This window comes from Talpa europaea (genome assembly GCF_964194135.1).
Source record: "Talpa europaea genome assembly, chromosome: 12".
In the NCBI taxonomy this organism is placed as follows: Eukaryota; Metazoa; Chordata; class Mammalia; order Eulipotyphla; family Talpidae; genus Talpa; species Talpa europaea.
The window spans coordinates 87,120,989-87,141,472 of NC_140079.1; the positions used below are offsets into that span (position 1 = coordinate 87,120,989).

The 20,484-nt window shown below is 50.3% G+C and overlaps 1 protein-coding gene across 1 annotated transcript in view; it reads right to left on the minus strand.

Moving 5' to 3' along the window:
• Positions 1-20,484, minus strand: part of KATNIP (katanin interacting protein) — a gene marked incomplete at its 3' end in the record, with an annotated part of 115,876 nt that overhangs the window by 54,761 nt on the left and 40,631 nt on the right. The window contains exons 7-11 of the mRNA XM_084249146.1: positions 10,300-10,478; positions 9,317-9,382; positions 7,881-7,987; positions 6,387-6,489; positions 233-448 (exon numbers count right to left, since the gene is read on the minus strand). Of these exons, the coding sequence (XP_084105272.1) occupies positions 233-448; positions 6,387-6,489; positions 7,881-7,987; positions 9,317-9,382; positions 10,300-10,478 (671 nt within the window). The remainder of the gene's footprint in view (positions 1-232; positions 449-6,386; positions 6,490-7,880; positions 7,988-9,316; positions 9,383-10,299; positions 10,479-20,484) is intronic.

A 20,484-nucleotide genomic window follows, 5' to 3' on the forward strand; every position in this document is an offset into this window, starting at 1 on the left:
TTATAACATCCCATCAAGGTACGTATCATTATTATCTCCATTTTACAGATGAATCTAAGGCACAGGTGAGAGGGGTTGCCTGTGATAATGAGCTGGGAACCCACCTGCCCAAATGGATGGCTGTGGAAGATGCCTTTATTCTCCCGCCTGCACCTGCACCCTTATGGATTTAGAGGGCAGAGGAGATGCATGAATATGAGGCTGAGACTTACTCCAGTGTCCCTGCACTTACCGCTAAGTTCCTGTTGACCAGGTGGCCCAGGTCCCCGGGCATGGCTGTGCTCCGGATGTCCACATCATGAGGTGACACGTAAAGCTTTGTGTCATTCAGGTCGAAGAACTCGACCTCCGTGAGACCCACCCATGATGCGTTGCCCCAGTTGGATAAGATTTCCATGGTCACGTAGACAGTGTCTTTGGCCTCTTCTGCTTTCCTTCTTGATTTGCCCTTAACAAAGAGAACAATACTGTCAATACATGACAGGTGGAATTCAGCTCTACCGCTAAACAACTTCTTTAATCACTACAGCCTCGGTGTCCCATCTTTACAATGAGGATAAGAAAAGCAGTCACTGCACAAGCCTATATTCAATTTAACAATTAAAAACCCCCCAAATAACCCAATGAAAACATGCTCAGCATCACATTTAATAAAGAAGTTGCAGGTCAAAACCACAATGAGATATCACCTCACAGCAGTGAGAATATTAAAAAGACCCCCAACAAAAAGTACTTGGGAGGATGCAGAAAAAGAGGAGCCCATTACACTGCTGGGGGGAATGTGAGCTGGTGCGGCCATTTTGGAAAGCGATTTGGATTTACCTTAAAAATGGAAATACTGGGGCCTCCCCGGTGGCGCAGTGGTTGAGCGCTGGGTTGCGAAGCTGCCCGCAGCCTCTGCAGTGCCGGTTCGATCCCCGGCTGCTCCCCGGCCACCGGAGAAGGATCCCACATGGCGCGCAGACCTCTCCTGCCGCCCGCTGCTCCCCTCAGCAGTGTACTTCGGTCCTTCTGCCTGCTCTGCTCTCCGCTCTGGCTCTGGTGAATTCTCTCACCCTCCCGCGCTTCTGACTGTACCCAGTGCTTGTATAAATAAATAAATAAATAAGTATTTTAAAAAAATGGAAATACTGTGTGACTCAGCAATTCCACCCTTGGGCATAAATCCAAAGAACATGAAACCATCAATTCAAAACTTATAAGTTCTACAATGTTTACTGCAGCATATTTACAGTAGCCAGGCATGGAAGCAATCTGATAGAGGACTGGATTAAGAAGATGGGATCTAGGCTTAGAGCTATCACTGCTATGGCCTGAGCTCAATCCCTGTCCAGGGAGCAGACAAGGTGCAGCAGACCTGTCCTGTCTCGCCCGCTGCTCCCCTCAGCAGTGTACTTCAGTCAATCTGCCTGTTCTGCTCCCCACTCTGTCTCTGGTGAATCCTTACCCCCTATACCTCCAACATGCACCCCAGTTCTTCTACGCAGAAATAAAAAAAAGAAGATGGGGTCCATCCAAACATGAAATATTATTCATTTATAAGGAAATGTTGTCTTTATGCAATATAGGAGGAGTTCAAGGGGATTATATATAATAAAGCAAGTCAGAATGACAAACACTGGATGTCTACATTGCAGACAATTCAACAAAGGAAAAAACTTATTAATAACTAGCAGATGCTAATAAAGGAAGTAAGCCTTCTGAGGTTCAATGCGAAGGGGGAGAAAGAAAGGGTCAAAGTAGTGTGAAAGATGGCAGTGGAAGAGAACCAAGAAAGCAAAAAACAAAAAAAAAGCACAAGCGAGAAATTTCATTCAGATGATATAAACAAAGCAAAGCGCCCACTGCGCAGGGTCATTATGAAGATTAAATGAGCTGTTATTTGCAAAGCATTTAAAATATAGTCTGTATTTTCTATAAGAGCATGCAAATAAAAAAATGTCTAGAAGACATCAGGTTCTGTCTGGACATCACACACATTTGTCCCTAACCACCCCGTGTCCATGTCATGCAGGGGTGCCACGGCTTCTGCGAATCAGACAGGTGTTATGGGCTGATTGTGTCCCCCGCCCCCAAATTCAGATGTTGAGGCCCTGACCCTGGCACCTTGGCATAGGACTCTACACAGAAAGAAGGCCTTTAAAGAGTCTCTTAAGTTAAAATGAGGCCAGGACTCCCCGGTGGTGCAGCGGTTGAGCGCTGGGTTGCAAAGCTGCCCGCAGCCTCTGCAGCACCAGTTTGATCCCCGGCTGCTCCCCGGCCACCGGAGAAGGGTCCCACATGGCGCGAAGACCTCTCCTGCCGCCCGCTGCTCCCCTCAGCAGTGTACTTCGGTCCTTCTGCCTGCTCTGCTCTCCGCTCTGGCTCTGGTGAATTCTCTCACCCTCCCGCGCTTCTGACTGTACCCAGTGCTTGTATAAATAAATAAATATTTAAAAAAAAAAAAAAAAAAAAAGACTGACAGGCTGTCTGTGAGGCCTCTTCAGGCTTGCCTGTGTTTAAAAAAAAAAAAGTTAAAATGAGGCCATCAGGGTGGGCCCTAGCCCAACTTGACTAATGTCCCCATCAGATGGAATGTGGACCCCGAGATAGAGACCAGGGATACACATGGCAGAGAAAGGCCATGTGAGGACACCGTGAGAAGGCAGACGGCTGCAGGCTGAGGGGAGAGGTCTCCCGAGAAATCAGACCTGCTGACACCTTACTCTTAGAAGTTTAGCTTCCAGAACTGAGAAAAGAACTCTCTGTCCTAGCCTGGGGGACTTTGTGGTGGCAGCTGGGTAATACAGTAGGTATCAGAGGGCCTAGGGTGAGTGGCTTCACATCCTTTGGCCTGGTGGGGGACATGGGGTGCCAGCCTCCCTGGGAGTAAGGGTGTATACCATCGAGAAACGGTCCCACTGTGGAATGGCTTCCTGAGGCCCCCTCAGGCCCCAAATGCAGTAGTACTGGTCGCCACGGATCAGCCTCTCATAAAATGGTGCATTCCCTGCGTGCACACGCCCTCTGTTAATTAGCGCTGGTAATCGGCAATGGTTCTGTAAGCAGGGAGCTGAGCAAATGAACAGCAACTGTTCCCTACTTATTTTTTTAATTAATAGCCAGTGAGACGTGCTATCGCTCTTGGCATGTGTTGGACGTGCCCTGATTGCCTTGTGATTAGGATGGGGAGGGAGGCAGGGAGGTCAGCGCATAGCTCCCAGAAGGAATACCTTTCTTTATTAGCTTGGCCCCAGCCCCTGCAGTTTCTTCCCTGCGCTGTGCTTTGGGGACGGAGCTTTCTCAGTCATCTACTCAGGTGGCCCCTGCTCCTGACTCCCACCAAGGCCCTGCATGGCCAAATAGGAGCTTTAGAGAAAGGCCAGGCAAGCCCCACCCCCTCCCCTCACACCCCTCACCCATCTCCAGCTGCACAGAGTAACCCCTCCCTCCCAGGGTCCGTGCAGTCTACGCACCTGCTGCAGCACTCCCCCACCCCGGTCACTCTGCCTCTTCCCACTCACCTATCTCCTAGGCCCTCCCCATACACGGCCAGAGAGGACTTCCCAAAACGCTCCCTGTGGTCTTCAAGGTGAGGGCTTCAATTCCGAGGCCCCACTGCTCTGACCCCAGCCTACTGCTGAGTAACAGACCTTGTGTCCTCGCCCCACGCTCCAAGCACTGTCCTGTCCTAGTGCCCAACACAACCACATGGGTCCTCACAGCCCCAGGGCCTTTGCACACGTGACTTCTGCCCATACTTAACCTCACCACCTCCTTCCCTGTCCTCAGCCCCTGTGATGGTGGCCCGTCCTCTGAGAGGCCCACTCTCTTCCCTCAGCTCAAGTCAGGTCCTTCCTTGGTTCACTTCCCATACGTTTCTTTATTAGCTTGGCCCCAGCCCCTGCAGTTTCTTCCTCTGCTGCAAAGTACAGGGTGGGGGTGGAGGGGTTACTGTGGGGGCCCTGGTCAAGGCCTCCCTTGCCCTGGGCCTGAGTCCTAGTCTTGCAGGACCATGATAAACCTAAACTGGCTCCTGAGGGGGATTGGGAGGTTAATGAATATGAGCTTAGGGAGCAATTTCCACTGCCAGATGAGCGGTCTGGGAGGCCTGAGAAAGCTGAGCTCTTGGTCTTGGCCTTTGGAGGCCAGAGGGGCGCCAATCCGCACCCAGTGGCGATGCTGGTCTTGCACCCAGGGCAATCTAAAATGTGCAAATTTCTACAGCTGCGATTCCAAAGGAGGAAGCTGAAGGGTCTATTAGCCCAGGAAGTGTCACAGCTTCCCAGTGCTGTGACCCCAGGGCGACTCCTGCTTTTGAATTGCTTGACTCAGGATCTCTCCTCTGAGGGGGTCGCAGGCAAACACTGGTTGGGAAGTGCCTGAATCCCGGCACTTGCTGCCCAGCACACCCCTTTGCCCCCCACCACCTGACTCTCCATTGGGAAAGTCACCCTTCTCTTTTCTCAGCCAGGAGATTGCCCACCCCGAGGAGGAGCTGACTAGCCCAAGGAATCAGCATGTCCTGTCCCCTCAGATCTGTGCTGGTGGCTTTGCTGAAGTCTAGTCAGCCAGGGACAAACACCAGCCTCTGCTCCCTGGTGGAGGTGGAAGTGGGAGCTATTGAGCTTCTGGATGGCAGACTGGTTTTCTCCTGACTGTGAGGTCTGAGGGTGAGCGGTGGGAGTTACTCCAGCGGGTGAGGGCTCACGGGGAGCAGTGCTGCAGCTGGACACTGAGGTGAGGGAGGAGCTCAGGGGTGCCCCGACACGGCAGAGGCTGAGAAGAAAAAAATGTGAGCTGCTGCTCAAGCCCCATGGGGCCCAACTTTGGCATTGATGACAAGAATCTATCATATTTCTTCTCTGAGTTGTCTCAGTCAGTTTGCCCTGGGTTTTCTGTCTCCTACAACAAAGAGACTTGATCAAACCAGGCTCTTTTTAATGTGGCCGAAGTTTCACCACACTTAAGAATCTTCACAGCTCAGAAAGCAACTGTTCCAGGCAGGGGAGAACAAAGCTTTGATTTTTCTAGATGCCAAACCGATGTTTCTAGATGTTCAACCGATATGTGCTGGTTCCTCCTGGCCAGGCGCTCAGTCCACCCTGCTGGGCCTTGACGGTGCCAGCCTCACCACAGCCGGGGGCTGCGGGCCACTGACCCAAGTCAACAGCCACTCCTAGGCCAGAGAGCTCAGAAGGCTCGTCTGAGGTCGCGTGACCTCTAAGTCAAGGTGCCAGGATCAAAGCCAGGGCTCTAGTCGAGACTGGGGTGGGGGTGGGGGCTTCATGTTAGGTCCTTGACTGACCAGTTGTGAGATTGGGAAGTGCCTGAATCCTGGCACTTGCTGCCCAGCACACCCCTTTGCCCCCCACCACCTGACTCTCCATTGGGAAAGTCACCCTTCTCTTTTCTCAGCCAGGAGATTGCCCACCCCTCATGCCCACTAGATTGTCTTCTAGTCACAGAACCAAGTGACTAGAAGACAGGCTTGGGTAAAGGAAGGCGTGAGAAGGACATGCCTTGCCAGTATTAGAGGCCCTCATGCCTCAAAAACAATCTGTTAACTCAGACATCAAATAGGATTCACATCTTTTGACATAAGAGAAAAAAGAAGCCCCTCCCCTGGTCCTCCTCCTGGGATGCCGCCCCCTTGCAGGCTGCATCCCAGCCCCATCGACACACTCAGGCAGACGCCGGCACAGTCCCAGCAACCCCCTCGGATCCCACAAAGACGAGGATCACCTTTTGCAGTTAACTTTCTATCCTGAACATTTTCTATTTGCCTGATCTCCATAACTGCCATTTCCATTACCACCGCCTATGCTGATGCATCATACTTTCCTAATTAACTCCACTACTATCTTGCTTCTGTTTTTCTTTCATCATTTCCCCCTACTTCCAATAATCCTGCAACAGACATCTTTGTCTGTAGCTTTGTATTTCTGTAGGGTGATTTCCTTAGGGTCAGAAATAGGGTTGGAGGGTGACGACATAGGATTCCACCTTTTTGCTTTTTAAGAATGTGCCAGCGTATGATGCCGGCAGCCGGGGAGTCTGCCAGCTTTGCTAGAGCTGCCAGTATTAGAGGATATCATCAAAAATAATTTGTTAAATCAGACATCAAATAGGACATTAAGATTGTTCTAATTTGCATTTCTTGATTACCAGCAATGTTGGACATTTTCCTATGGGCTTCTGCGCTATTTATAGTTCTTGTGTGGACAGGCTTCTCACTGCTGAAACTCCTTGTGCTGGGAGGAAGGCAGAGGGAGACGTGGGTAGCGGGATGCTAAATTTACGATCCCAACTGAATGGAAATGATTGTACCCAGGGGGCCTTCCTCCTTCGGCTTCGGGCGGGGACACTGAACACAACTGGATACCCCTGTAAGTCGAGGTTCTTACCTCAGGGTCTCTCACTTGCTCCTCAGTTGGTGAAACAACCCGGCTGAGATGGGCAGAGTCACTTTCGAGGGCCTGGAGGACTTTCAGAAGCTTCTGCTGTTGTCTGAAATGTGATTTTGCTTTAGCAAACAGGTATAACAAATGTGACACAGAAGAGAATATTCCCGCCCAGGGTGCACACGCTGCCTGCAGAGCCAAGGTGCACCCAGCTGTTTCTCTCCCTTTATAAATAACTGTACAATTAGTGACAGAAAGGCAGAGACAAGGAGAAACAACTGCTTGGGGCAAGATGGCCAGCCATCCTCCTAAGCTGCCTGGTGACCTGTAAGAGCCCAGAGCAGCGATCGGCAAAGCACAGCTGGCAGGTCAAATGCAGCCCACAGCCTGTTTCTGCGTGTGGCCTTTAAAACAAACGAGAAATGAACCAAAAGTGAAAAGTCTGAAGTATTTACTATCTGGCGCTGGGCTGGAAAAGTTTGCCACCTCTGGTCTGGAGACTGCTCTGCTCTCTTGTGCCGGAGAACACAGCATTCCAAACCCAGCAGTGTCATCTGCAAATGCACCCCTTATGTGCCGTTTAAGGCTGAGCTCCCCAGACTTGGGGTCACAAGGTTCCTGATGAAGAGAGAATTATCGGGTGATGTGTATGTGGCAGGAATAAAATGATACCAGAAATGAAACAGCCTCTTGGTCCAGCCCTTTCACCTACAGGGAAATGATCACGCTGGAAGACAGCCACGGAGTCTAGTCTGGGGTCTGCAGACACCAGAAGAAATGGCTAGCACTGCCTTTAACATATTCAGAGTTTTCCTACAAATTGTGAGCAGGAAACCACCTCTGGGTGAATACACACCTGGAGTGCTTGGCTAGGGAATCCCTCATGGCCGGCGCGGTGACCAGTGTGCCAGCTGGGTTTTGGCCCCTCTCATCCTGGATGGTCCAGGACTGCCCAGGTCCGCACGGTGGCGGGGGTGTGCGGCTGTGGGCTATCCTGGCCCGGAAACCACAGGTGCCATCTAGCGCATGAGATCAATTTTGCCTGAAGACTCGAGGCAGCCTTTATTTTGATGATAAAACCTGACAGTCCTAATAATGGTGCTACATGTTCACAGAACAGAACACTGCATTGGAACAACTCTTAATAGAGAAAAGAAGGTTCAAAGGATGGTGCTTTGGGCCCCCTCCCAGGCTGGCTGGGAACAAGTTCACCGTCAAGCACTGCACAGATGCTTTGGTAGAAACCTTTGAAAAGGTTGGAGTTTTACACAGGTTGGAATCAACTGAACAAGCAAAGAGACATTTGCCTGAAAGAAATCAAGTCAATTTTGTCCTTTAGGGCTGGAGGGAAGGCAGGGAGGGCCCAGGTTAAGGGAGCAGTTTAAAGTGGCCTGGAGTAACCTGGGAAGAGCAAAGCCAACCTTCCTTTAACACAACCCTCATGGCTGCATGGACCTAGGTTTCTGGTTTCTGTATTGCGGCTGCCAGGCCAAGTACCTGCTTCCCAAAAGGCTGATTCTGTCAATGGCCTCGCTGACCGCTCTGGCGCCCCCTGCTGCCCTGGCCGGCTCCTGCGTGCTGGTCAACGTGGTGACAGGAAGCTGCTGAGGATGAGAACGCTTGTTACACGGATGCCCGAGGTGACACCCCTGGTTACCCAGACCCAGCAGAGATATGGCCAAAGGGACATACTTCTCAGACCTTCAGGGAGGAGGGATGTGAGTGGCCTGCCTGCCCGGGGGCTGATCAGCTCTAGAACCTCTCACCCAGTCTTTGCAAAAAGCCAGGGACCTCAGTTTCTCATGGTCTAGGAGGCCCAAGGAAAGCAATTGCCTAAGGCGGCTATTGAAAGATTTTCCTTCCTCATAATCCCTCCCATCTCAACTGAACCCCTGTTCTGTTTGCTACAAAATAACAGGACTCTGTGGAGAATTCCAGAAATGGCACTGGGCCCCTTGAACCCGCTCAGCCTTTCCCCCTTCCTTTCACTTATCACCTAAACAGAAAAGGGCCCTGCTCTCGATCTGCAAATGATTTTAGTCATGGGAAGCTCAGTCAGGGGTCAGCGGGTGGGCAATTTCGCAGGTCTCTTAGAAATATTGGTGGGCAACAGTTTATAAGAGGATTGGGAGTAATAGAACCATAGGAGCAATACAAAAAGAAAATCATTACAGTGCCCTGGGGTGCCGCCCGGCCCACTACTGGTCCATGGGGGCCGGCTCCTCCCTTCCCCTCTTGCCCTCCCCTCACTGCACCCCAGCTCTCCCCTCCCTGTGGCTCCCCATCAGTCAGGTTTCAAGCTGGGCTTATTCCCATCTCTGAGCTTCACCCTGTTCCTTCTACCTGGAATGCTGTTCTCTGTTGCCAGCTGATTCCTTAACAAGCAGGTACCAGCTCAAATAGGATACCCTCTGAGGGGCCTCCTCTACCAGTTGGAGGCATACTCTGGCCCAATGGCAGCTTTCACTGTTCTCTCTCTGAAGCCACCTTGTTTGTTTATGGCTTTGCTTGTCTGAGAGCTCCATGTGCCCAGGGGCTGCTCGGCTCTAGACCCCATGCCCTGAGCATGGACCTGGCACCGCCTAGCAAAGACACTCCTGGGGCTTTTATTGGCCTTGTGTCTGTATTTGTTGGGGCAGTCTTCGCTGATCCGGGCAGATAGAGATATCATCACTTATTCAGTCTGCTAAGATCCATCTCTGTGTTGTCAGGGAACAGAGACAGTCTAATTCCATGACAAGGAATTAGAGTCAGCAGGCCTCAGTGAGTCCTGGCTTCCTCTGTAACCTTGGGCAAGTCATTCTAGCCAGTGTCTCCCCAGTAGGGAGCACAGGGGGGCCTGCTGGGACCAGGGACTGTGTGGGGAGAGCCCTCTGGAGATCTCTGGGTGCTGTGGAAATGGGCTTGGTTGATCCCCTTGGGCCTTCACTGACCTCAGGGGCCTCTCCCTTCTCCTTGGGCAGACTGCTCCACGGCTTGGCTGGGAGCTCCTCTGCGTCCTGGAATGATGTAATCACATGACCTGAGGTCAGAACAAAGCCATCTCCTACCCACCAACAGATGAGGGTTCAGAGGGGCAGGGGGCATCTTGAGACACCAATGTCATGGGCAAAGGACAGAGCTCCAGGAAATCAGACAACAGGCTTGCTCGATGAAAGCCCCCAGGGGCAGCCCACCACAGAAGCTGGGCGCAGCGGATGGGGAGGAGCTGCCCCCTTCACTTCCCAAGACATGACCTGAGCAGGCCACATTGTTGCTCTGTGCCAGAGACCACCTCTGTAAATGGGGTGATGAAACCAGTCCAGCTTGTTTCAGGGTTGCTATGAGCACCAAGGAGGAGCTGAGACAAAGGGTTTCAATAAGGTGGTTCAGGGAGCATGCTCTTGAGAAGGGACGTGGACACTGACCTTCGTCCTAGGGTTCTAGCTCCCCAAAGGCCCCTACTCCACACTGTCTTTTATTCTTTTGTCTGTTGCTCCAAGTCAAAGGCAGCAGCACAAACCCAAATACCTGGAAGGCCTCAGAGGCTTCCTGAACAGGTAACACTGATGAGGGGCCAGGCAGTAGGGAGTGGTGAGGACTGCGGAGGGCCAAGGGGCTTATGAGCTGGGGAATGAGATCTTTCCAGAGAAGCTAGAGCTTGTTGGTTACCCCATACTTTCTCTGACCCACCTAAAGTATCCAGGGCTTGCAGGGAAAGCCCAGCCTAGAAGCAAATCCAATGTCCCACTTAGGCTTTCTGGAAGAATGGGAACGCGGGCAGGTTGATGAGCGACTGCGTGAAGCAGTGGACAGGCAGGTTGGTCTGAGTCAAGGACGCCACAAGGCCTGTCTCTCCTTACCATGCTGCTCAGACATGGCCTGGTCCCTGAGTAGCCCGAACCCCCTCAGTCCTGTCCCTCTGCTGTGAACACACCTGTGCTGGCAGTGAGCTGGCAGGGGGCTCAGCCTTTCTGCTGAGCATCACCCTCTGCAGCGCTTCGTTCTCCACCCGGATGGCTTGGAGCACTGCCGTGGCGTCTTCTTCTCGGTCCTCAGTCTCTAGCATGGGTTTTCGGGTTGCTGACAGGGGTCTCTCTCTTCGGCTGCCAGGTCCTGGGGGCAGAAAATAGGGGGTGCTCGTTTAGATTGCATTCTCCAAGTGCAGTTCAAAATCAATTAGACCCAAATGGAGCTACATTCTATAAAACAACTGGTCTGCACTTTCCAAAAATGTCAAGGTCATTCAAGACAAAGCAAGCCAGGGAAGCCTTCCAGATTAAAGGAGGCTGGGTAGACAGAGCAACTGAATGCAGCGGTGATCTTGGGACTGGCTCTGGGTGGGCAAGCATCGCTGTAGAGCACACTTTATAGCAAGTGAGGGTGGCATAGATAATAGTATTGTATTAATGCTAAATATGTTGAAATTTATAGCGTAAGTGCACTGTGGTAATAATGTGAAAGAAACACCCTCAATCTCAGGAAAGACACAATGCAATATTTGGGGTAAAGGGTATAATGTCTGCAACTTAATCTCGAGTGACAAGATGCATGTATTTAAACTTGAAATTGTATCTAATTAAAAGTCATAAAAACAATTTCACCCTCTAACAAAGTATCCCTAAGGCATAATATAGAATATCATGAAGGAAAGATGGGTGTTCTGGAGTACTTTTAGTTTATTCAGTTTTCTTTTTTCTTGGGGTAACAAGAAGTGCAAAGAGATGACACCTCAATTTAAGAGGTGCTGCCGAGCTGTTTCTGGGGACAGAAAAGGAAGGAGATGCTTGAAAGAGGCCCCTGGCTTCTGTGCTCCTAGGAAAATAAGCACTGCAACATTGCAGTTGATTCTGGGCAATGAATGGAAACTTAATTTTATAAACTATAAAGTGACATGCAAAAGCACCCAACAAGACTGGTTGAATAAATGATGATATATCCACCCAGTACTACGCAGCTGTACAAAGTAAAGCATACGGACAGATTAAATGATACGGTGACCTGAATTGGCTTCCCAATTATCTGGGGAGAGGGTGGGGGTGTGGATGAAGTGAAATTGGTCATGAAGTGACTATGGTCAAGGCCAGGTAATGGACAAATGGGGGTCACTAACACCCTCTCAATTACTTATGCTTGGGTTCTTTCCATATTAAAAAAAAAAAAAACTGCTCAAAATGTTTCTGCTGGGATGTTGACAGAGGTTTTTACCTATAAAGTTTCATCCCCTCTGAAAATATTTAGTGAGTGTCCCAGGCTGTCTCGGCACTGGGGACACAGCAGTGATCAGCTAGATCAAGACCCCTGCCCTCGTGGAGACAGACGAGAAGCGAGAGAAATAGCAGCAAGTATCGGGTGCTGGACAGCAGGGAGTGATGTAGAAAAGGAAGAGCAGGAGCCAGGGCATGTGGGGTGGGCACTCAGAGTGCAGGGAATCATGGCCCTGGCAATGTGGGGGTGCGGGGAGTCCATTTGGGCAGCCGAGGGCCAGGCTGGGGCAGAGTGAGCATGGTCACAGCTGGAGAGGAGGTGGGGGGGTGGGGGGCAGGTCGTTCAGAGCCTCGGAAGTCCACATGAGATGGGGACTGCCCCAGGTGCTGAGTGGAGAACAGACAGAAGGGAGGTCAGGGGCGTGGCAGTCATGCAGGTGGGAGGCAGGGCCCGTCAGACGCCGCATCCCTGTGACAAGCGCGCCAAGAGGCCTTCCTGACAGCGGATGTGGGGCAAAAGAAGGAGAAGAGCTAAGAATGAGGCCTAGGTTTGGGCCTGAGGAAGTGGACAGTGGAGGTGCTGTCAGTTGAGCTGAGAGGGTTGTGGGGAGAGCAGGTTGGGAAGGGCAGTGCCCCAGGGCTCTGTGACACAGGTCGGGTCAGGGGGTGATGTCAGCCTCTGAGCAGAGTTGCGAATTGGCACCTACACTCGAGTCTAGAGTAAGGGAGAGATGCCTGAGCTGAGATGCGACGCTGACACAGGAGCAAAGCACGTCGTTTACCAGCAACGCAAAGACCAAGCCACAGACTGGCTGGAACGCATGGGTTCTCTCTCTGCCTATCTGGTGGCAGCGCCTGCCTCTCCTGCTGCTGCATTCCTGTGAGAATGTGACGTCTGTGCGAGAGCTGCAGCAGCCACACTAAGAACTGCCCTGGCAGGAGGCAAGGAAATGCAAGGAAGCTCCCTTGGACTGTACAGTCAGGACCGGGTGGACAGAGGCTGTGAGTTTTAACAGAGGCCAGGGGCTGAAATGAGGGAACACCCATTTACAGCAGGCACCCAGGAGAGGAGCTGTGCTTGTGAATGTCCCTGGGGCCAGGGGCAGGGCCTCCACGTGAGTGAGACTGAATGTGGGGGACTGAGTCCCACTGAAGAAGGAGCTAAGGACCAGCCCCAGGCACCACCTGCCACCCCAGACTGGGCTCCGAGACAAGCAAGGATCTGATATTGATGTGAAATAGTCTGAATTTTATTTGCTCATGACATATTCTGGTTTTTAAGAAATGCTGTGGGGGCCTCCCCAGTGGCGCAGCGGTTGAGCGCTGGGTTGAGAAGCTGCCCGCGGCCTCTGCAGCGCCGGTTCGATCCCCAGGCACCAGGCGAGGGTCCCACATGGCGCGCAGACCTCTCCTGCCGCCCGCTGCTCCCCTCAGCAGTGTACTTCGGTCCCTCTGCCTGCTCTGCTCCCCGCTCTGGCTCTGGTGAATTCTCTCACCTTCCCGTGCTTCTGACTGTACCCAGTGCTTGTATAAATAAATTAATTTTTTTAAAAAGGAAAAGAAACGCTGTGAAGGCCCAGAGTCCAAGGGCTGGTCTTGCAGGCCCTGGCAAGTTCACTTCCCCAGAGGTGAAGGTGGGAAGTTCAGCCCAGCCATCAGCAGCAAGGGTCCTTTTCTGACTTCACTGGGCTGTCTCTCGCTGCTGCACCGATGCTGCTCCCAGGCACAGAAAAGTAAGGAGCTGCTGGAAATGGCATGGGGCTTTGCTTGCCCTGTCAAGGCAGCTTTCGCCTTCCTTATTTGCCTTTCTAATCAGTGACTTGGCCGCCTCTGCAGCTGGAGGGATGAGAAGGCCCAGCAAACACTGGCAGAGGAAGGGAGGCTCAGAAGATGCTGTTCAACAAGCGGATGGGAGTACGATTCTTACTGTTAGGGAAACTCGAGGGGGCTAAAGGGGGCAAGAGGGCCACAGTAGAGTCCCTGAAATCACAGGGAGGACAGGAGAAGAGAAGCAAAGGAAGCTAAAGGATGTGGCCCTGCGCCCCTGGGCCAGTAGGGAGACCCTGGAGCGCCAGGGTGAAGGTCCTCGAGCCGCAGTGAGGTGGGTGTCTGAGCTTCATGACAGTGTTGATTGGGTACAGGAGCACAGAGGTGGGTGGGACATACCTCACGTGGAGCAAAGATAGGCACAGACTAGGCAGGTGGTGAGTGCCAGGAAGCAAAGCAAACCAGGGTAAAGGCTAGAGGGGCAATGGATGGTTGGGGAGGGGGGGTACTCTATATGAGACACATGGTCAAGGAAGGTGACATCTGAGCAAGGCCTGCAGGTGAGCCTTGTGGACACCCATATGGGGAGCTGTTTCTGGCCAAGGGAGCAGCAGGTGCTAAGGCCCTGAGGTGGGTGGAGCTGGCACAGGGAGGAACTGCTTGCAAGAGGGACTGGAGTGTGGCGGTAAGGGCAGCAAGGTCTCTCCTTACAGGTCCTGTGCTACTTCAGGACACCATGCCCACCTTGTTTACTGTTATACCCCTGGCACCTGGCATTATGATTTCTGTCAAAAGAATGGATGGAAAGTGATTTCAACTCTAAACTCTATCAATTTCAGTAAAGCAAATCATTTCCTCCACCATCTGCAGTAAACCAGAGCTGAAAAATTCAGACCCCCTTCAGATCCTCGAGGTGACTCTATAAATAAAAGGCCAAGATGGGGGGTAATTCACTAGCACCTGCTGAGGGTAGGCTTGGGCAGCACCAGGACAAGCAGAACCTGAAACCCATGAACTCCCTTAGTTGTCTCTTGTTCCCGCCAAGGGAGCTCAGTGCTTGGGGCCAGGTGGCTCTGACCTTGGCCCAGGAAGCCTGGTGCTCATCTTTTTCTGGATAAAGATATTCAGGAGGGCATTTTCTTCCAGTGGGGCCCAAGTGCTGTCTGTGCAAACCCTCCTGCCCCATGGCTCTTTCACTTGGGAGGTGAGCCTCCTCAGGCTACATAATCACTGGGTGCTGCCTGTGCCCTTTGAGTCAGATTATGCTAAGATGATGCTTTTAAAAATTAAATCACCCTTTCTCTGAGTGAAGGTCAACTCCGCAGCTCTGCTAAGAAAGCTTTTGCCACCCGTGGCTTCCCAGAAATGTCTGTGCACAGTGTTCCCCTGAATTACATTTCTGCTGACCAGCTCGTGTTTACTGTGCATTTCTTCACCACACTCGAGGTAACCACCTTTTAACTCTTTTTGATGCTCTCAGTGTTCACTTGGGTGAGCTGTTTGTGCACCGCTCTGGATACCCACCAGGGTGGATTTATTCTCCTCATAGATCTAGCGATGGTGGATTTATTCACACAATAAATTTGTGCCACCAGCAAAAGCCAAATTCACATTTTAATTTATCCCAAACTGCTCTTTTCTGCTTGAAAACCATCTCTCTTCTGTTAACTTCACTTTCTCTTTGCTTCACCAGAACTTGGCTTTCATCTCTCTTGCAGAGAAACAAAGAGCGTATCAATTCAGGAGATTTACCATGAATGCGACACATGTCACAGAGGAGACAGGAGGACACGGGGCTGGCAGTCGGCTCGCCAGCCAGGAGACTTGTTCCCACCCACCAGATGCCCCGTGAAATGCTCAAATTCAGTCTTGGCAGAATAACCCTGATCGCATTACCCCTCCACAAAGCAAGGAGACTTTGAGGTCACCTGGGAAGCCACTGAAACGGCAAAGATTAAGTCTCAGAACAAGGGTTTCTTGCAGAGATCGTAAATCAGCAGCCCACGGCCAAAACCAGCCTGCAGACGTTTGTAACTTCTACTTTTTAAAAAAAAAAAAATTGGAACTTGGGGGACAAAAAAAGAGGAAATCTGAGAACTGGGATACCTGGTGTCTTTTGAAAAACCATCCAATCTTGCACCACCCTGGGCTGGGAGTCCCATGGGGCAGGCTTAGGCTGGAGCCAGGAAGCGATGCCCCCTTCCGACAGTGCATAGGAGCTCCAGTTTCCACAGCGCACCCGCTGCTCTCTGTTGTCACCTGTCAGTCTGGAAACGCTACACTGGTAGAGCAAATGGTCCAAGGAAACAGCTGATTTAAACAGCAGCTTGCAGCCTTCTTGAGTTGCCCACACTTAACCCCTAAAACCCAACGAGGTGGCAGGAAAGAGGTGCATCCTGGGACCAGGGTCTACACCTGAGTACTCCAAAGCCTCTGTCGTGCATTTCAAGATGGCTCAGCCTCCTCACACTACATGCTCCCACTGGCATAGGAGACTGTGACAAGCCACCCCAGCTCCTCCCACCCCTGGCCATGCCACTTTGCATTGTGATGCGGCATCTCCCGAAAAGAGGTGGGTTCTGGGCCAACAGTCGTTAGCAATCACGACAGAGCAGTGTCTCCACAAAGCGCCTATATTTAGGAGCTCATCTCCTCCTCTTGCTGCCCCGAGACCACCCCCAGCTGAATAATGAGCTGTCCCCTCGGGCCATCGGCCCTGCATGACTTTGAGTGGTGCTGTCCAAGGCCACCCAGCCCATCTGTGCCATCCTCACTACACAAGGGGATGCCAGGCCACCTCAAGACTCATGAGCAACATTAAAAAGGTCGATGTTTCGCTACATTTGGGTGGGCTGTTAGGCAACACGAGATGGGTGACAGACATGGCTTCTCATCTGTACAGCTTGTTCGGGTGCGCCCCAAGGGCAGGTGCTGTCTCAACCTTTATCTCTTATCCTCCTGCCACTGCCACTTCAGTCTGGGAGTGCACACAACTTCCAGGGAAGGCGCCCAGCCCTCCCCTCCCCCATCAGAAGACTAAAGGACTTCGGCGCTTTGAGAGCTTTCCTCTTGGAAGTTATGGTCCTTTCCTCTCACCTCTGAAGAATTTCTAACAAAATGCCCAGCGTGGTTCATTTTTATGTGACATGAACAGCAGTAGCTCTTGTCTTCCCAGCCACAGTGACTGTCCCATTATCTGGGTTTCCTTCAGGACCCACCCCTTGCTCATTCTTCTCAGTGGTTTGGATGGATTTGACCCTGCTTCTGGCCCAGCGTGAGCCACGGAGGAAGTGCCTCTCCCTGGAGACTGCAGACCAGATTCCTGGAGAGAGGTTCTTGGGCTCTGACAGAAAGGAGAAGTCTATTTCCTATGGGGTTGCTAGGCCAGTAAAAGGGACCCTAGAGGCGCCAGAGTCATCTCTGGACCCAGCCTGACACTACAGACCTGGCTCTCCAGGTTTGGTCCCTGTACCAGTAACTTCAGTATCACCTGGGAACTTGTAATGAATGAAAATAACTCAGGTTCCCCATTAGAGGAACTGAATTAGAAAGTCAGAAGGGGGCCAAAAATCTGTGTTCTAATTTGCGTTGCAAGTAATTGAGAGGCACTAGGCTAGAGGGAAGCAGAGCTGGTGAGATTATCAGAGCACCTGGAACCGACCATGTCTGAGGCCAAACCACTGTCCTGGACTTCCAGGTCTGTGAAGGATATTTTCCTTTATTTCGCTTGGATTTCTGTCACTTGCTATGAATAGCAAAGGTACTTATTAATCATTAATAATGATTCTTAATGAAGAAATCATAATATGTTCTGAGGCCCTGGGCTTTAGCAGAATGGTCTTTCAGTGACAGGTTTTCCTGACAGAAGTGCTAACTGCACTTCTCTAATTCACTCATGCTGAGGGGTGTTTACTTTATTTCTATGGTAGGCTGCTTGCCTGGGCAAAGTGGTTCAGATATATCACTTCCCAAGAGCATTCTGACAACTTGGACACTAAACTTTCTGCATTAAAGATTAATGTTCTTTTACCCTTAAGAAGACAACAGGTCTCTGGAAGTTTCTAGGAAGGCTATGGGTAGAGATCAGAGTAATACAGACCTTTCATTAGCACCAGGGACAATTCCAGTGATGGAGAGGCTTAAGTTCTTGTGGAGCTGCATCATGTGCACATTTAATTGACACAAATTCAATTTTATGGGCTTGGCCAAAGAAAAAGGGGCAAAGGGAGAAATAACTCTTTAAAGAGTGCAGGCAATAGGTTACATTTCTGGTAATGGCAGACTAGCTAGTCTGAACCAATGCTTCTGTGGAAGACAACTAGATAACCTGGATGAAATATTATGAAATCTGTTTGAGAAGAACAAATCTGTTTAAAGGCACAGAGAGTGATGAGGGTTGTGAAGAACTACTGGGATAGAGTAGGTAGGAAGGAAAAGGAAACCAGAGGTGAACCAAGCTCCTGGCAAGCTTTCCTCTTGAGCTGCTGCTGCTCCTGAGAAACACTGCTGCCAGGCTGGGAAAATGAACAGAGCTGGCGACAGACTCAGGGTTACAGTCTGAAAGTCAGAGTGACTGGACATAGCTAGGAGTGAAGGGCACAGCGAGCTTAACAATGTGGAGGAAATTCAAACTACTATTGACTGTATAAAATGATGATGATGATAATGATGTCTAGTGAGGTTTAAAATCTAAAGAGAATTAAAAAGTGTGACAATAATAGCATTTAAGTTGGGAGGGGAGTAGAGTTACAGAGTTGTAAGGTCCTTCTGCTGAATAAGAAGTGGTAAATTGTTAATTTAAAGTAGATTCTAATAAGTCAGGAATGCATGTTGCAATCTGTGGTAATGACTAAAGGAATAATAAAAGAATGTATAACTAACAAGCTAATTGAGAGGAAAAAAGGAATACAAAATAATCAGTTCAAAAGAGGATAAGGAAGGAGAGGAAGAAAAACATAAAACAGGCAGAACAAATAAAAAGCAAACAATAAGATAGTAGATTTAAACTCAAATATATCAGCAATTACATTAAACATAAATGGACGAAATGTGCCCATTAAAACACAGAGATTCTTAGGGGATAAAAATAAAAACCAATTACATGCTGCTTACCAGAGACAAACCTCAATAGAAGGAAGAAGTGAGTTTGAAAGTAGAAGGATTAAAAAAAACCTGAACCACGTGACCAATGACCCAAAGAAAGCTGGTAGACTTCAGGGAAAAAGAGAGACTTCAGGAACAAAAGAGAGTCAAGCAACACAGGGTGATAAACTGTTCGATTCACCAGGAAGACAGAAGAAGGCTGGTTTTTGTATGCCCCCCAAAGACAGCCCACCCCAAATATAAATAAAGTGTGTCCAGCAGTCCATTCAAGGTTGCCTGGAAGAGGGTGAGCTGGTTTGTGATTGATTTTGTGGTTTTCTCAGGATGACTCAGGTGCCTTGTGCCCTGGAGATGTGACTGTCCATTGCCCTCAGCATAATGTTGGTATTTAAAAGCACACCTTTTTCCTATAACCCAGACTCTAAAAAAAGTCCACTGCTTCATCTGGGGTTTGACCCCAAAGCCCTGATTGCTTCCACCTTGGAGGAGAGACTCTGGGACTTACTGAGAGGTGGTCTATCTGTTGGGAGTAGTCCATGGAGAGCCATATACGCTGCACTTCACCATCAATCTGAGGGATTTCTGAGGGTAGCTTGGATCACCTGCACTTTACCATCAATCTGAGGGATTTCTGAGGGTAGCTTGGATCACCTGCACTTTTTGGGAACCTTTAGAGCTTAAGCCCTGTGTGACATGTGGCCCCACAGTGAGGGTGCTGACAATGTGGTGGCTTTCAACTTTCTTTTCTTTGAATGTGGCTTATGTAGGAGCCAAATATATTTAACAGATAAAGTCTGAGCTCCAAACATATTCAAGCTGTGGATTCAGAAACTTGACAGTGTCCTCTTTAGAGAAACTGATGGTGGTGACAAGCCCAGGAACCCCCAGAAACTGGGACAGAGGCTGGGGACAGAATCTTCCTTGGTGCCTCCAGAAGGAATAAGACCCTGCTGACACAACACCTTGATCTAGGACTTGGAGCCTGTGGAAGTCAGAGACAATAAATTTCTGTTATTTAAGCCGCCCAGACTGTGGTACTTTGTTGTGGCAGCTCTAGGAAATGAATACAGTATTCAGGATTTTAGTTGACACATGGCTTCACTTTAAAAATAATAGTTATATTAATAAGCATTAGAAAGAATATAACAAATGGCTCAAACCTGTGATTTTTAGGCATGTTACTGCCTAGGACTAGGTAGAGGCGGGATATAATGAGCAAGTAACAGTTTTGTCGGCACAGGAGGAGCTGGGGAATGCAGTAGTTAAGAGCTGAGGACTTGCAGCCAGGCTTTCAAATACTGGCTTCCACACTTACTGTGTGACCTTGGACAGATTCCTTAACCTCTCTGTGCTGTGGTTTCCCCCTGCACACTGGTATTGAAGATAGCAGTGCCTGGATGATTAAGGCAAGATTACCAAACACAGTCTGGGGGCTGGTTGAGGGCTCTGTAAGTGCTGGCTCTTCATGTTATGACTCAGATGTGGAAATACATGCAGGAGGGAGATCTCAGGGAGCCCAGCAGGATGGTAGGGAAGGGAGTTGGACACCATTGTGCCACTCCACTCCACCAGGGGCTCTGGAGGGTTTCCCTTCCCAATGCCACACCACTTTGGGCTTCATTTTGCTCTCTTTTTATTTTTTTAAAGATTCACTCATCTATGCACACAAGTACTGGGGCACAGGCCAGAGGTGCAGGGGGTGAGAGGATCCACTAGAGACAGAGGGGGAACAGAACAGGCAGACCGACCAAAATACACTGCTGAGGGGCGCAGCGGGTGAGCCAGGAGAGGTCCGCTGTGCCACATGGGTAGCTCCCTGGCAGGGGAATTGAACTTGTACTGCAGTGGCTGCAGACAGCCTCAGGCTGTGCCTCAAACCCCCACCCCTACCCCCCTGGTGCCACCAGGGAGGCCCTGGGCTTCATTTCTTTTAACTATTTCTTTTGGAGGAACTTTCTGCAAAGCAATTTTTAATTTATTTTTTACACAGAGTGAAGACACACCAGCAGTGTAAATTGGGGGCTTGTCAAATTGCACTGTGGTCA